This window comes from Elgaria multicarinata, chromosome 8 (assembly GCF_023053635.1).
Source record: "Elgaria multicarinata webbii isolate HBS135686 ecotype San Diego chromosome 8, rElgMul1.1.pri, whole genome shotgun sequence".
In the NCBI taxonomy this organism is placed as follows: domain Eukaryota; kingdom Metazoa; phylum Chordata; class Lepidosauria; order Squamata; family Anguidae; genus Elgaria; species Elgaria multicarinata.
Genome location: NC_086178.1, coordinates 58,895,352 through 58,909,898, shown reverse-complemented (window position 1 = coordinate 58,909,898; position 14,547 = coordinate 58,895,352). Strand labels below are relative to the sequence as shown.

The following is a 14,547-nucleotide window of genomic DNA, read 5'->3' as shown; positions in this document are numbered from 1 at the left end:
TTATCTGTACGTAGGCTCAGGCTGCATATCTTGCAGTGTTGAGGAGAAATGTGATACTTCTCAGTTCTGTTATTCACTTTCCTCCACAATAATAGTGGGTTAGTGAGTGAGATAACTATTTGTATTAAGCCATTGAAAAAGATCAGAGTGGTTGAAATGCTTCTAGTGACTTTAAGGTGCAGTCCGCAATCCATACCTTAAAACCAGAAGTGCAGAGCTTTAGCCTGGGAGGCCAAAACCAGCCCTTCAGTGGTCCCAGTCTGACCCTTTGCAGTTCCCCAGGTGTCCCTGCCCACTTCCCCTGGGTCCACCTTTTCCCCCACAACTGCCTATTGTTTGGTGGTTTTCCAGCTTTTGTGCACTTCCCCCCCACCCCATTATGAAAGGTTGAAATGCCTCTCAAGGCCTAGTTATTGGTGATAAGAGTTTTAAGCTAAATCATGCTGGTATTTTGGGGGTAGGTGGGTTGGCCCTGTCCCTTTTACTGTTTACCATACCCATCACTGGAATGCGCACCCCAGAGTTCCTCCAGAAAGGAATTCAGCCCTCAGGTTGAGAGTTTCTGCACTCCTACTAAACACATTATGATAGCTTTTCTTGTGTTTTGCATGAATGTTTGTAAAATGCTTAGTAATCTAGCTGTTTCATGGTTAGACGTCTTTACTTTTGATCAGAAGGGTTTTTTAGAACAGCTTGTTTGATTCGCACATTATTTAATATTAGGAACTAAATAAACCCATGCATTATGTTATTTGAATCCAGGATTTTTAAAAGGTCTTTTACTGCTTTGTGCTGTCAGAGTCCAAGAACTAAAACAATTGTGTGGTCATGGAAATCCTATGAATAACATCCCTGTAGTAATGTAGGGTTCTGGAATGACATTTTAACAACCACAAAGCCTATTCTAGATTTTATTCCTATTTATAGAAGTGAGAAATCAGTTCATATAACTTAGATACTTAATATGTATTTTAAGCTTACTTCTAATCTGCCTTTCAGAAAATTATGAAGTACCTGTTTGATTTTCCACATGGACCAAAGGTGGGTGAAATTTTTTGTTGTCTGTAATGTCAGATAGTATAAATTATCCCTTCCTAAATAAGTGGAGAATAGGATTCAATCCTCGTTCATGGGAATTGATAAAACAGGTAGCTATTGAATTTTGCATTTGTAAAACTCAGCCTCAGGAAACATGTTGTCAGTTGCTTTAGAATGGTTATTGCAGAACAGGTGGAAATAATTAAAATGTGTCTTCATACACCCGATACAGCAGCCTTTAGAGGTCACTAGAGATAAGAAATAGGAACTGCTGAGATCTAATCAGAAGTATTTCATTGCCTTTTGTGGTGAGATGTTTGCCAGCCTACACCGGCATGCCATGAGCAGCAGCTTGAACAGAAGTTGCTTAAATAGAAGGAGTTGTTACTCATCCTGCATTAATGGATATGTGGTTAACAGTGCTGTCCCAATACTTTCATATGTAATGAACGGTTTTCACAGCTTCAGGTAAATGGATTTCTGTACTCTTTTAAGGCTCTGTTGTTGTTTCATGTACCTGGGTACATACAGTATAAGAAATCAGAAGTTGTGTACTATGAATACACAAATTGCCACCTTTTGCCTTCCCAGTGGTGACCCCTGCTTTGAAAGTTTGTGGGTGGTATGCAGAGCATTCTAAGAATTGATGGGTGCCTGGGTAGAAAGTCGGTTGCCTGCCTTTAAGAGTGTCAAATGGAGAAATGCCAGATATAGACTTTTGTGGGTATCCAGTGGAATTTTAGGATGCTTTTAGGATGTTTTTAAGGATATTTTAACCATGTATACTAAGTTTTTAATCAGTATTTTATGTATTTTATACTTACTGTTGTTCCCCGCCTCGATCAAAATGGAGAGGCGGGTAAGAAATATTTTATTATTATTATTATTAAGAATTTTGGAGCGGCAAACAAATGCAGTAAAAGAATAAAAAACAGAATAAAAATACATTAAAATATATTTTTAAAAAGATCAAAGTGCAGATAAAACTGCAGCTGGTCATTAAGGGAAGGCTTCCTGGAACAGCAAAGTTTTCAGGAGGCCACGGAAGGAATACAAAGTTGGCACCTGCCTGACCTCCAGAGGCAGGGAATTCCATAAGAAGGGGGCCACCACAATGAAGACTCTTCTCCTGGTGGACTCGAATTGGACCATAGGTCCATGTGGAACCACCAGGAGCATGTTATTAGTCTCTGTTGCAGAACTAGGGTTCAACACCAATATGAAGGAGCATTTGTTAATCCAATATTAAAAAGAGTTATGCTTCAGTTTGATATCTTTCCTCTAGCCTAGCAGCTCTCATCGGCCATGGCAATCATACTTTGACCTCATCCTTGTGGACGCACGCAAACCTCTTTTCTTTGGGGAAGGCACAGTCTTGAGGCAAGTGGATACGGTGAGTGCTATATAGAATGTATGGCTAGATGTCAATGGAGGCACACATGGTGTAGTCTATTTCAATAATTAGAACAGGGTTGTGGAATTCTTCGGGTAGATTATCTCCTTTGAAATTCTTTGAATACTTTAAATGTGTTTGTAGATAATTTTGGATTAATGGATTGACACAGACGGGACATAAGAGAAGAAATTGTTGCCTTGAAATTAAAATACAGCATGTTTTTCAAATGCAGAATTAAATATTTCAGCTGAACATTCTGACTAGAACTAAGCTATACATCGCAACAATAATGCAGTTAGAGAGCGTAGGAATGCTGCATTTCACTTAGATCAATGTCATAGCACCTGCAATTTGAGCCACACTACTTGCTTTGTTACTCCATGGGACTGGTCTTCACTGGGATTCTGACTGCTGTAGTTTTAGCTGAATCTATGCTATCAGTAACTTCTTCAGCTGCAGATAAATTCCAATCTCAACCCTGGCTTGACGCAGAATCAGTTGGTTCCACTTGGCATGCCAGACAATCACCACTTCTACTGTAACATTACTGTACAGTGGATGTGGACAGGATCCTTGGAGAACTGAGGCCTACTTTCTAAACCTTCTGTCTGAGATGGGTCTGGGAGGCACCCATTATTTGGTGGTTCTAGTCCTTCTTGGAGAGGTGAACTCAGAATGTCATGCTGGGGGATTCCTGTTTGATGCCAAGGCCATTGGCCTTTGGTGTCCCTCAGGGTTCCATCTTATCCCCATGTTAGTGTGTGTGTGTGTATGGGAGAGATTGTCCAGACTTCTGGGATCCGGTGCCACCAGTATGCTGATGACACCCAACTCTATCCTTTCCATTCAAATCCAGTGAAGCCATTTTAGGTATAAATTGTTGCCTGGTAATGTACTGGATGAGGGCAAACAAATTGAAGCTTAATCCAGACAAGACAGAGATGATCCTTGCTTGTCAAATGGTAGATCAGGGAATAGGATTCAACCTGCTCAGGCTCACAGTCTGGGTGTACTTCTGGACTCTGCCTTGAACCTGAGGCTAGTATGCTAACGATGCCCTTTCCTAGCATTGTCTGATCTGGCGATGGTCACGCATGCCTTAATTATATCCCATTTGGATTGCTGTAACATGCTCTACATAGTGCTGCCTTTAAAAACTGTTCAGAAGCTTCAGCTGATTCAGAATGCTCCAGCCAGACTGTTGACTGGGGTTGGTTACAAGGAGCACACGATTAACTCGCTACCAGCTTGTTATCGGGCAGAATTCAAAGTGCTGATTATGACCTATAAAGCTCTATACGGCTTGGGATCAGAATACCTGAAAGATCACCTTCTGCCATATGAGCCTGCCTGGCTCTTAAGTCCTTTTGGAGAGGCCCTTCTTTCAAGTCTGCTACCTTCAGAGGTGTGTTTGGAGGCAATACGAAAGAGGACCTTCTCCATGGCCGCTCCCAGGTTGTGGAATTCCCTGTAAAGGGAAGCTAGGTTTGCTCCCTCTCTGCTGTCCTTCCGCTAGCAGGCAATGACCAATTTAATCAAGCGGAACTTTAGTATGTAAGCAGGCTTATTGGGTTGCAGGCTGTTTTTACTTTGTTATTGTGTTTAATGTATTAGTTTCATTAATTGTGTTTAATCTATTAGTTTCATTACTGTTTTTATCAAGTTTTATTAGTGATTGTAAATTGCCTTAAGTACCATTTCTGGTAGAAAGGCAGGGTACAAGTCAAATAAATAAACATTTGGAAGCATAGGTTTGAGTTGGCCTTACTAGAGGTTGTAGGAAACATGTTCCTGTCAGAGTAGCTTAACTGCTTTTACACAGATGTGTTTGAGGCAAGAGTAAGAGGGTGTTGAGGGTGTTTATAGTGTGCAAGCTGTACAGTTGTGCAATAGTCCTAGTGTTTTCTCAAAACCTGTGCTTTTGCATCTGAATCATGTAACAAGCAGTCTTTGAGCTGGGTGATTTATCAAAGACTATTACAAGTGGAATGTTGGGTCTGAGACCTACAGTTTCATTAAAGTGAGTTTCTCTTTCTGTTCAGGTTACTGGCAAACTGAAGATTGGTACCTACACAGGCCCCTTGCAGCATGGCATTGTCTATTCTGGAGGTAAAGTAGAGTTGCGATTGTTGGTTCTTTAGTTTTCTAATTTCCTTCAACCTAAGGCTTGAAAATTGCAAATGTTTTCAACAAGAGAGAGTATTTTCTGCCCCAAGAAGGTTCTGTTTGGCACGTCTGGCAGATGGTTTTTCCACAGCATATGCTGCAGGATGCCATTACTGCTCTAGTTCATCTTAGGATTTCTGTGTTTGCAGACATGTTCAGCTTACAGCACCAGATATTCAATTGTGTCATGATGCCGGAGAGAAATAGACATGGGCATTAGTGTGATGGCTTGCAGTGATGGTTTCAGACCACATTTTGGTGATTTGAATAAGAGCTGGGAATGGGAGCCAGCTCTTCTCTGACTGAACTCTTGCTCTTAGTCCTTACTGATGAAATGCTAGGGATTCTCTTGTCAGCAGAGGTAATTCATGAGACAAAAGCTGTGGTACGATAATTACGTGAAGAATCTAAAATGTTATCATGATTTTTCAAAAAACATTTGGAGGGGGGAGGGAGAGAGAACTATGCTTGATGGGAAAGCTGCAGTTAAAATCATCCTGAGATAGAGTGCAAGAGGTGTTATGCAGATGCAATTAGATTAGTTACAGAATAGATTTCTGGTTGCATTGGGTACTTTTTGGACAAAACCCTCCAACAATGGTTGCTCTTCCATTAAAAACAAAACAAAACTCCCAACAGTTAATTTGATCTGTCTATAAGTGCAATATATAAGGATCCCTGGTGAAGCAGAAGTAAAGAGATGTAGTAGTTTTTGTATTAGCAAAGCTGGAGATTAATTTTACCAATTTCAGACAATATATTCGGTAACAAATTGATAGAAGTCAAAGAGGGCAGTGCTAACTTGTGGTAGGAATGCATGTAAACTCATCCACCCTCAGCTTCTAGCTCCTAGAAGATCTAAGTCCCATTTTTCAGGTGGTAGATATCTTCCCATTTAAGTCCCATTTTTCAGGTGGTAGACCATCTTCCCCCACTTTTAAGATCTCTCTCAAGGATGGGTAAATTTGATTTTCCAAAACATACAGGTAGTTGGCAGTTGTGTTGGTCAATTAGGAAAAAGAAAGGCAGTATGAGCCACTTCAAATGAGATTTGTATTCTGATATGACACCCAAGTACAACATGCACATGCCACGTATCAGACTTAAATGGTGCATCTATGTATTTTAGCAGGTGTGTCTTGTAAGGGTTGGGGGACCCAATCCTCTTGCAGTTGCCATGTGCATATGATGAAGAGGAATGGTTCAACCATGTGTGTCCCAGAAAATGTTCTGACAGCACATGGTGTACTAGGCATTGCCCCACAAGTCATCAGCAGGGGAAATCAGTCTGTAAGCCATATGTATGCAAATTGGAAGAGTATAGTATAAGTGAAATTACATGTACTATGGTATCATACCTGTGTGTGCAAAAAATGCATTTGAAGCAGCCCTGCATCTGCAGCCATCAGTTTACAGAGAGCAGGTACATATGAGAATGGAAGTTTCTGCACTGAACCCCAGTCAGTACTTTCTAATGAGAGAGAGAAAATTCTTACACATAATTATTTATCCTACTGCTTTCTTCCTCCTTCCCTCAGGCTCTTCTGATACAATCTGTGATCTCTTGGGGGCCAAGGGCAAAGACATCTTATATATAGGTGACCACATCTTTGGAGACATTCTGAAGTCCAAAAAACGTCAGGGTTGGAGGACTTTCTTGGTGATTCCAGAACTGGCACAGGAGCTTCATGTCTGGACAGACAAAAGCTGTAAGTAATGTCTAGTCCCAGGGCTCTCAACTTTTAGGGTGTAACCCTATGCAAGTTTAGTCAGAAAGAAGTCTTATATTGGCTGAGGAATGCTTGGAGTTGTAGGACCTTTTTCTGCCTAAACATGCATAGGATTGCAAACTTAACTGATGTAGCTTGGCTTGATGTACAGTAGCTAGGGGGGGAAACGTGTTTTGTTTCCCAATGATTATTTGCATTGCTTATATGCATCAAAGGTATCTAGAAGAAGCAAGTTTCCAGATTGCTCTGTGCTATAAAGTGTATTTGGATGATCATGCAGGGAGAAGTAGCCCACCGTGACTTCTCCCCCTGCCCCCCCCTTGCAGGGGGAGTGGCATGTGTATGGCCTGCATTTGCACGATCCCCTGCGATACAGTGTGAGTTGATGTATATCATTCAAGCATGGCACGCGGTGCAGCAGGGGTGGTTTCGTACCCACCCTGCAATCTCTTCAGCTCATCATGTCTTAGAGGGCGGATATGAAGCCACCCGATGCGCCCTGCGCTGGGTTCAGACAGCACTCCAAACCACTCTGTATCAGGGGGAATTATGCAAATGGAGGCCACCAGTACAGCACAAGTGGGGGCAGGTGGAGAAGCCATGCTGGCTTCTTCCCCCCGTGTGATCGTCTGAACCTGGTCATGATATCTGTGTCTTCTGTAGATTGTTTTCCCTTAAAGATTTGTCTTTTTTCTGCTTTGAACTGAGCTTGGGAAAGTTAGCTTACTCTACCAGTTATATCACTACTGTTGCTGACATTTGTCATTTATTTATTTAAAACATTTAAATTAGCATTTAATAGAAAATTATTTAAGGCAGCTTCCAATAACAATGAAAATAAATATACCTTATGAAGGCAATTTAGCTATTGACATTGGTGGATGTAAAACATGAGCATGGTAGAGAGCCAGGAATAGAAGCTCATAAAAACCCCAAAGACAGCCATGCTGGTCTATGAGAGAGAGAAAAAACCAAACCCTCAGTTGGATAATACCTTCATTAAGATCATAAAAGTGTGCAACCTTTTGAGTTCTTCAAAACTTTTTGTATCAGATGATACAAAAAGCAGGGGATGGGGGAAGAAATAAGAAATTCCCAAAATTTGGCCAGATGATGTAGTCATGAGTTCTGCAGTTTTAGACAGCCTCAAAATGGAGATTTGCAGACTAAATGAATTAGTCATTGGTAGGTCTTGCATGTATCAGATTATACATTGGGACAGAGAAGCAATGGCTGATCCCCATATCTGAAAACATAAAAGGCTGGCTGTAATGCTGATCTGCCTCTTGCCTTGGACAAAACAGACAAGTTTCCTGAGTTGGCACAGAGGAGAAGTACAAAGAAACATGACAATCTTTTTATTAGCAAAGCTGGAGGTTAATTTTAGGTGCTGCAATAGGTAAAAATGTAAATAGAAGCCAAATGAGTCTGAAATTGCAGAATTCATGACTATAACATCTGGCCAAACTTTTGGGCTTCCCTATTTCTTTCTCCCTTTGCCTTCTTTTTGTACCACCTAGCCTGATGAAGAGCTCTGGAGAACTTGAAAACTTTTGTGGCATTTTGATAGGAATAGAAGCTGTAACCCTAGTAGTCTTCAACCTAGTACCCTCCAGTATCACCAGTGGTCAGGAATGCTGGAAGTTGCTGCCTTAGAGTCTGTGAGAGGTTCTCAGAGATCCTGGATCCTTCTACCAAGGAGACATGCAAACATTTACAAAAAGCTGGCTGCTTTTTTTCTTTTTTAAAACTATATGAAAGTATGTTCAGTTATCTATAGCCATGTGAAGCTAGAGCTCTAACTTGTAATCACCTGAGTTGTGTAAAATTAGATTTACTGAAGCATACATGGTGAAGATTGCAGAATTGTGTTGTTAAACCAACAGAATTTAATGCTGCCACACAGAAGGCAAATAATCCTCAGTGTGTATCAAGGCCTTCCTTACCATATTGGCAAAAAAGAAACTCTCAGCTGAATAGGAGTATTTATAGCAATTGACTTCCCTGAGATAAGGTTTTTCACTCTCTCTCTCTCTCTCTACCCCCGCCCCCTCTCCCCACTCTTACTGTTTAGGCCTTTTTGAAGAACTTCAGAGTCTAGACATCTTCTTGGCTGAGCTATATAAGTAAGTATTGGATTCTTCTCCGTAGAGTATAACCACATGCTCTCTCTTATCAGTTAGTGGTTCAGACTCTTCCTTTTTACTGAGTGGCTGCATGCTGTCAGTGGGCTTTAAATTACCATAGAACCTGGGAACGGAGAGGGGGAAGACCATGTTAGTGTTGCCTCACACAACAAACCTTCTTTAATTAGCATTTACTCTGCAAAATCCACCCCCACTTAAGTCTTCATTGTGCTCTGTTGAAGTTAATATTTTGCTTCCACAGGCATTTGGACAGTAGCAGCAATGAGCGTCCTGACATCAGTTCCATCCAGAGGCGCATTAAGGTAATGGTGAACACAATGCCCGTTTGTTCCAAAATGCCTTTCGGTTAGATTTTTCACCCCCTCATTAGGTTCCCCTTTCCATTGTTTCAGTAAAATACAAGGGAAGTGTTCTGTGATAGCTTCAGTGGAGGGAGATTCAACAAGATAGGGAGGCGAAGGAGCAGAATAGGCAGCATACTAAAAAGGAACCTAAGAAAACACAGAAGAGAGAGATCTGAGAATAAAGGGAGTTGAGAGAAAGAGGAGCTAATAAAGTGGGGTGGTTGTGGGAAAACGTAGCAGGGGCTGATGACAGAAGAGTCTATGCTTTACTGAGAGGGAGCAGGGGCATGCTGAAGGAACAGGAAGGTTGGGCAAGCAGAGATGCTGGTTAAGTCATGATAATGAAACATAGAGGCAGCACATTGAGGGCCAGTTACGTTGCAAATGCTTGTAATGGTCTCCCAACATTTATTATTTATTTATGAAAAGCATTTATTATTTATTTATTTATGAGAAGTCTGCAACCTCAACAGGGGAAATTGTATGGGGGAGGGGTGCAGGCCATTTTCCCATTAAAAATGCCACACAGACACACCCCTCTCTACTTAAATCAAGAGTGGGCAACTTGCAGCCCTTGGCCTAATTTCAAAATCCTTCTGCAAGGGATCAGACCTCTAGCAAGAGTGATCTGTTCCTTCTCTGCCAGCATGCAGGGAGGGAAAGATTATAAAGAGGGAAAGAGAGAACCCGTATCAGAGAGAGAGAGAGAGAATGAAGAGCAAACGATGTGCTCCTGCCCATTGCTGCCATGTGGGGCCTGACAGATTATCCCCCCCCCAAGGGAATGTGGCCCTCACTACTCGGGTGGGTGGAGGGAACTACCCACCTGAGACAATCTTACAGCCTCTTAGGGGGCAGTACTATGTCCCCCAGATAGCATCTGGGGAGACATAGGATTGTTCAGTTTGTGGGCTCCAAGTTTGGAAACAAGGTTCCAACCTCAGATCCCAGAAACTGCACTCCCTTCCCCCTCACAGTCAGTGCAATTTTGGCCATGTCTCCATGCTCGGAAACAGAGTGTAGATATGGGAAAGGGGAGGAGACTGGGGCATCAGCCATACAATGTTTCCTATGGCCACCCCAGCCTCCTTCCCTCCCCTTCTGAAGTCCTGCTGCTAGATGGGCAAAATTGCCCATCTAGCAGAAATGCAGGGTGGCTGGAGTTCAGAGGCTGCCGACTATCTCCGTAGCATTGTGCCGTAAGACTTTTTTTTGCTATAAAAAACAGGGAACTGTCACATCTAGCTGGTTCCCTAAAATCAGAGACCTGTGGTAAAAATAGGTGGTGGAGGCACACAGTTGAAAATGGAACTCATGGTACCTCACATAGGGCTTAGGGAATGGAATCTGTGAGTTGATGGTAGGAAAGAAGAGGAAGCTTAAGTATTGTGGGACAGAGACTACCTGGAAATACATTTGCTGGACCCATACCCTGCACTGAAGATTAATGGAAAGAAAAATCAGGCATGTGTGACTTTCCCCATCATTGCAGCTCTATGACGGGATCAGCCACGCCTGGTAAAATTCTCTCAGCTGTGGAATTAATAGTATGAATAGGGGAGGAGCCCCAGGTAAGTACGTATTAGAGCTCCCACTCCAGCAATTCATTACTGGATCATGGCAATGCCTCTAACTTGCTTTCTAATTGTAGAAAGTGACTCACGACATGGACATGTGCTATGGGATGATGGGAAGCCTGTTCCGAAGCGGCTCCCGACAAACTCTCTTTGCCAGTCAGGTGATGCGCTATGCAGACCTCTACGCAGCATCTTTCATCAACCTCCTGTATTATCCCTTCAGTTACCTCTTCAGAGCTGCCCACGTGCTGGTAAGTTCAAACCAATGGAGCTGCATTCTGTATAGAGTACATGCACTTTCTGAGTCCTGTAACAGTGCCCACATCAATATGACCTTGCAGTGACACAAGTTGGATGTGTTGTTTTGTGAATACTGTCAGTAATGGGCCAGTTAGTCTTCAACGGAAAAGCTCCAGCTCTGAATCTGTGAGGAATGAAATCTTTCTTGAAAAAGAACTTTCCCTCCTTTCCTTGAATCCTCACTTTTGTTACGTCTGGGCAAATATAGCCTAAGGGGATGAACTCTTCTGCAGGGGAGGTTAGATTATCCCCTTCTTGTTTTCTTTTAGGCTGGTGGTGAAGATGTTTCAGTTCTGCCAAGTTTTTAGAATTTTTTAATGCTGCTTGTTTTTGGATTTGTTTTATCTGTTCTATCTTGGCTTGTTTTAATGCTTTCCAAATGCTAATTGTAATGTTTTAGTTGTTAACCACTTTGGGGGGCTTTTTAGAGCTGAAAAATATAATTATAATTATTTATAAATGTTCTTTTAAATAAGTAACACGTTCCTTGGGATATCACATAATATAAAAGTTAGGCACGTGTGCTAGCATCTGTGTGTGCTTAATCAAAACCACCCTCTCAGAGCACTTATGGAAAGATAATTTACTTTGTGTCCATACAGATGCCACATGAGTCAACAGTGGAGCACACCCATGTGGATATCAATGAAACTGAGTCACCCATGGCTACCCGTAACCGCACTTCCGTGGACTTCAAAGATTCCGACAAACGACACCAGCTGACCCGATCTGTTAGTGAAATTAAACCACCCAACCTATTCCCTCAAACTCCCCAAGAGATCACACATTGCCATGATGAGGATGATGATGAAGAAGAGGAGGAGGAGGAGGAAGAGGAGGAAGAGGAAGAAGAATAGAAATGTCAACAGCTCTTTACATAAAACGTGGCTGCAGCAATGATTGGCAGGAACAGATTCCCACTTCAGAGTCCTGGGGTTGGGGGTAACAACAAAATTAACACTAATCAGGAGCCCTTTGTTCTTAGCAAGCTTATACTTTGCAGCCCCATTCCTAATGTAAAGGATTTTGCATTGGATGAGGTAAGACCAGATATAGATGCCTAACTGCATTGCTCCAGATGCAGAACATGGGAGGGAGGGGCTGCTTGTGTGGTGTTTGTTCCTCTTACAGGTGCATTTCATTAAAACTGCCTCCCAGTGATGGTTTGGAATTGGTGTGGTAAAGCTGCCATAGGTCTTGCAGCAATCACAAGGGCCCAGTACCAGTGCATCATACCTGGTACTCTTGACACCTTTGGGGGCAAAGATGTATCCCAATGAGTCATACTGTATGCATGGAAATGGCAGTACTTCCAGCGCTGCATCTAGCCATCAAGCACAAATTTGTTTTTTGAAATGGTTTAACCCTCTAATCTCTGCTCTCTTTCTGTATTTGATTTAAGAAAGGCTATCATGCCATCTATTCTTGGTTTGTCTGATAGCTAGTTTTCTATTGCTGAGATTCCAAAGCTTTTTATAGTCTCTATTCTTCGCATGTGGTGCATGTGTTCTAGGATCTTCTAAAACAGGTACTTATGCTGTATGTTTGCTCTCTGCCCTGAACTTCACTAACAAGATTCTTTAACAGATTTTTTTTTTGCTGTATCTGATGAGCAAGGGAAAGAAGGGAGTTATTTTTTATGTATTTACGTAGCTTTCGGGGGTACATCCCAGAGAGATGAAAAATTACAGCGACTGAAGGGGAGAGGGTTTTTTGTGCCACCTTTCCTAGTCTTATTGCTGGTAACACTTTGGATGCTGTGTAGGAGCAAGTAAGATTCTGTGGTCCCACTGGTAGCCACTCTAGTCTCTCATACAGAGTTATTGTAGATAGGAGTGCATGGTCCTGGAGCCTTAACGAAGAGGAAGAAGCAGCCTTCAGCAGGATGACCTTATTGGGGACACTCTGTTTTACCTCCATTCCAAGAATGAGAATAAATGAAGGCCTGCTCCATATTATTTGTAAATGGCTCTAAGGGCCTGGCATGTCACCCTGTTCATGAGTTTAAGCTGTTAAGTTTAAAGCACATTTTCCTCAGAATTATCCTGCAATGCAGGGCAGGCTCACTTTCTTCTTCAGGTTAACAGGCGTCCTGGGGTGTAGCACATCCCTTACCATACTGTGCCATTTGAATATAGAAGACGGAACAGAGGCCCTATTTTAAAGTATTAGAACTTTTATTTTGAATCACTTGATTGTAATTAATCTTATTCCATTATTAAAAGACATTGAACTGCAAATCAGCAGAACAAGCTGGTGCTGCTCTGATGGATCTGCAAATAAATAAATCATGAGGTTTCATAATAATCTGTTCTGATGTGTGTGTGAAAGGGAGGAGGTGAGGAGAAGTGGATTTTTCAGTGTTGTATTGCTTGGCTAATAACAGGCTTATGAACTAAGTGAAAGGCTGTAATGTGAATAAAATATGCTTAAAAATCTTCTCCAAGGTAAATGGTTGTGAAAGGGCAGATGCATTCATAAAAATGTAAATTCTAGGTACAGATACTGTACCTAGTCCCAATTATCTACATCTCTTATTTAAGTCCTACTGCTACAATTGAAAATTACTAGCTGTTAACTTGGGCTTTGTCCAGAGGGGAACTCTAGACCGGTCATGGAATTGAGCAGGATATCTGTTAGGCAGGAAGAGCTATGTATTACTACTACTACTACTACTACTACTACTACTATAAAAATTGATTTTGGGAGGTACCCTGCCTAAGACTGTCAAGTTTCCAGCAGCCCAGCCTTACCGGTCCCCCCCACCCCCACCCCCCACTTTCCCATTTCCCTCTTGTTGTTGGCAGCCTGGAAACCAGCTCACCTCGTCTTCCTAGCAGTGAATACAACCAAGGTTGCCATGGTGTTGCAGCCAGACTTAATATTAGCTGCTCTGCTATTAGGTATACACACTTCAACTACCACTTCTGTTCCTGAAAGAAGAGCAGCATAAGTGAGCATTACAATTTCTTACAATTTAAGTGACAGGAAGGAAGATGAGTACAGAGAGACTGGAAAGGAGCAAAAGTACACAGAGGGGGCTGCATCTACTAGCAGGACAGATTCCATCCACTGCAGCCCATCTAAAATATGCTCTATTATGCCTTTGGGCATAATGCTAGCCAGCAAATCCTCTTCTCCCTATAGTCCCATGTAAGCAGAGCTTAAACTAGATGCAAACACTTCAGAGCCAGTGCATTAGTTACACATGAAGCTGAAGAGGCTCAGATTCAAATCCCCTGCTAGGCATCCTTGAGTTAGTCACACAGCCTAGCTTACCTTGCAGGGTGGTTTATAGGATGAATGGGGAAATATCCTATGCCACACCAAGATCCATGGAAGAAGGAAGGGCAGGATACAAAAGTATTTAAAATTGCATCAGACAGGATCCTGCAGAGATGCCAGACCAATAGCCAGTTTAAAATTCCAGTTTTATTGTGCTCTTTGGGGGCAACTATGATGGCACAGAAGAGGTTTGCCTGTTATAGTGCCCACTGAGATCACTGAATATTACTTGCCACTCTTGTTGTCCATCCTTCCTTTGCCTTATTTCTAAGCAATATGAACATGCTGCTCTCAGCAGTTTCTCAGACACTGGGCGTTCAACAATTGTTTGGGTAAAGAACACCAACTCCCGTTGCAATCCTTTCTGACTCCATTTTCTTTCAAACACCTCCTTCCTCTGCAGATAGCCAGAAGATGAAATGCATGTGGAACATCCTCCATCCCAAAGTGAAATGGCAAACAAAGTAAGCTTCCAGGACACAGCTACCCTTCAGTATCTCACTAACATGGAATATATTTTCCTGTTCTTACATATATAAGTAAATGGCTCTGACAATGTACAAT

The 14,547-nt window shown here is 42.1% G+C and overlaps 1 protein-coding gene across 4 annotated transcripts in view; it reads left to right on the top strand.

Annotated features, from left to right (window-relative positions):
- Nucleotides 1-13,150, top strand: part of NT5C2 (5'-nucleotidase, cytosolic II) — a 67,567-nt gene extending 54,417 nt beyond the window's left edge. For all 4 annotated transcript variants that reach the window (XM_063132587.1, XM_063132585.1, XM_063132588.1 and 1 more), the window contains 8 exons: nt 1,000-1,041; nt 2,324-2,431; nt 4,477-4,543; nt 6,139-6,309; nt 8,405-8,456; nt 8,719-8,779; nt 10,473-10,649; nt 11,301-13,150. In XM_063132587.1, coding sequence (XP_062988657.1) covers nt 1,000-1,041; nt 2,324-2,431; nt 4,477-4,543; nt 6,139-6,309; nt 8,405-8,456; nt 8,719-8,779; nt 10,473-10,649; nt 11,301-11,555 — 933 coding nt within the window. In that variant the 3' untranslated portion in view covers nt 11,556-13,150. The remainder of the gene's footprint in view (nt 1-999; nt 1,042-2,323; nt 2,432-4,476; nt 4,544-6,138; nt 6,310-8,404; nt 8,457-8,718; nt 8,780-10,472; nt 10,650-11,300) is intronic.
- Nucleotides 13,151-14,547: the final 1,397 nt, after the last annotated feature.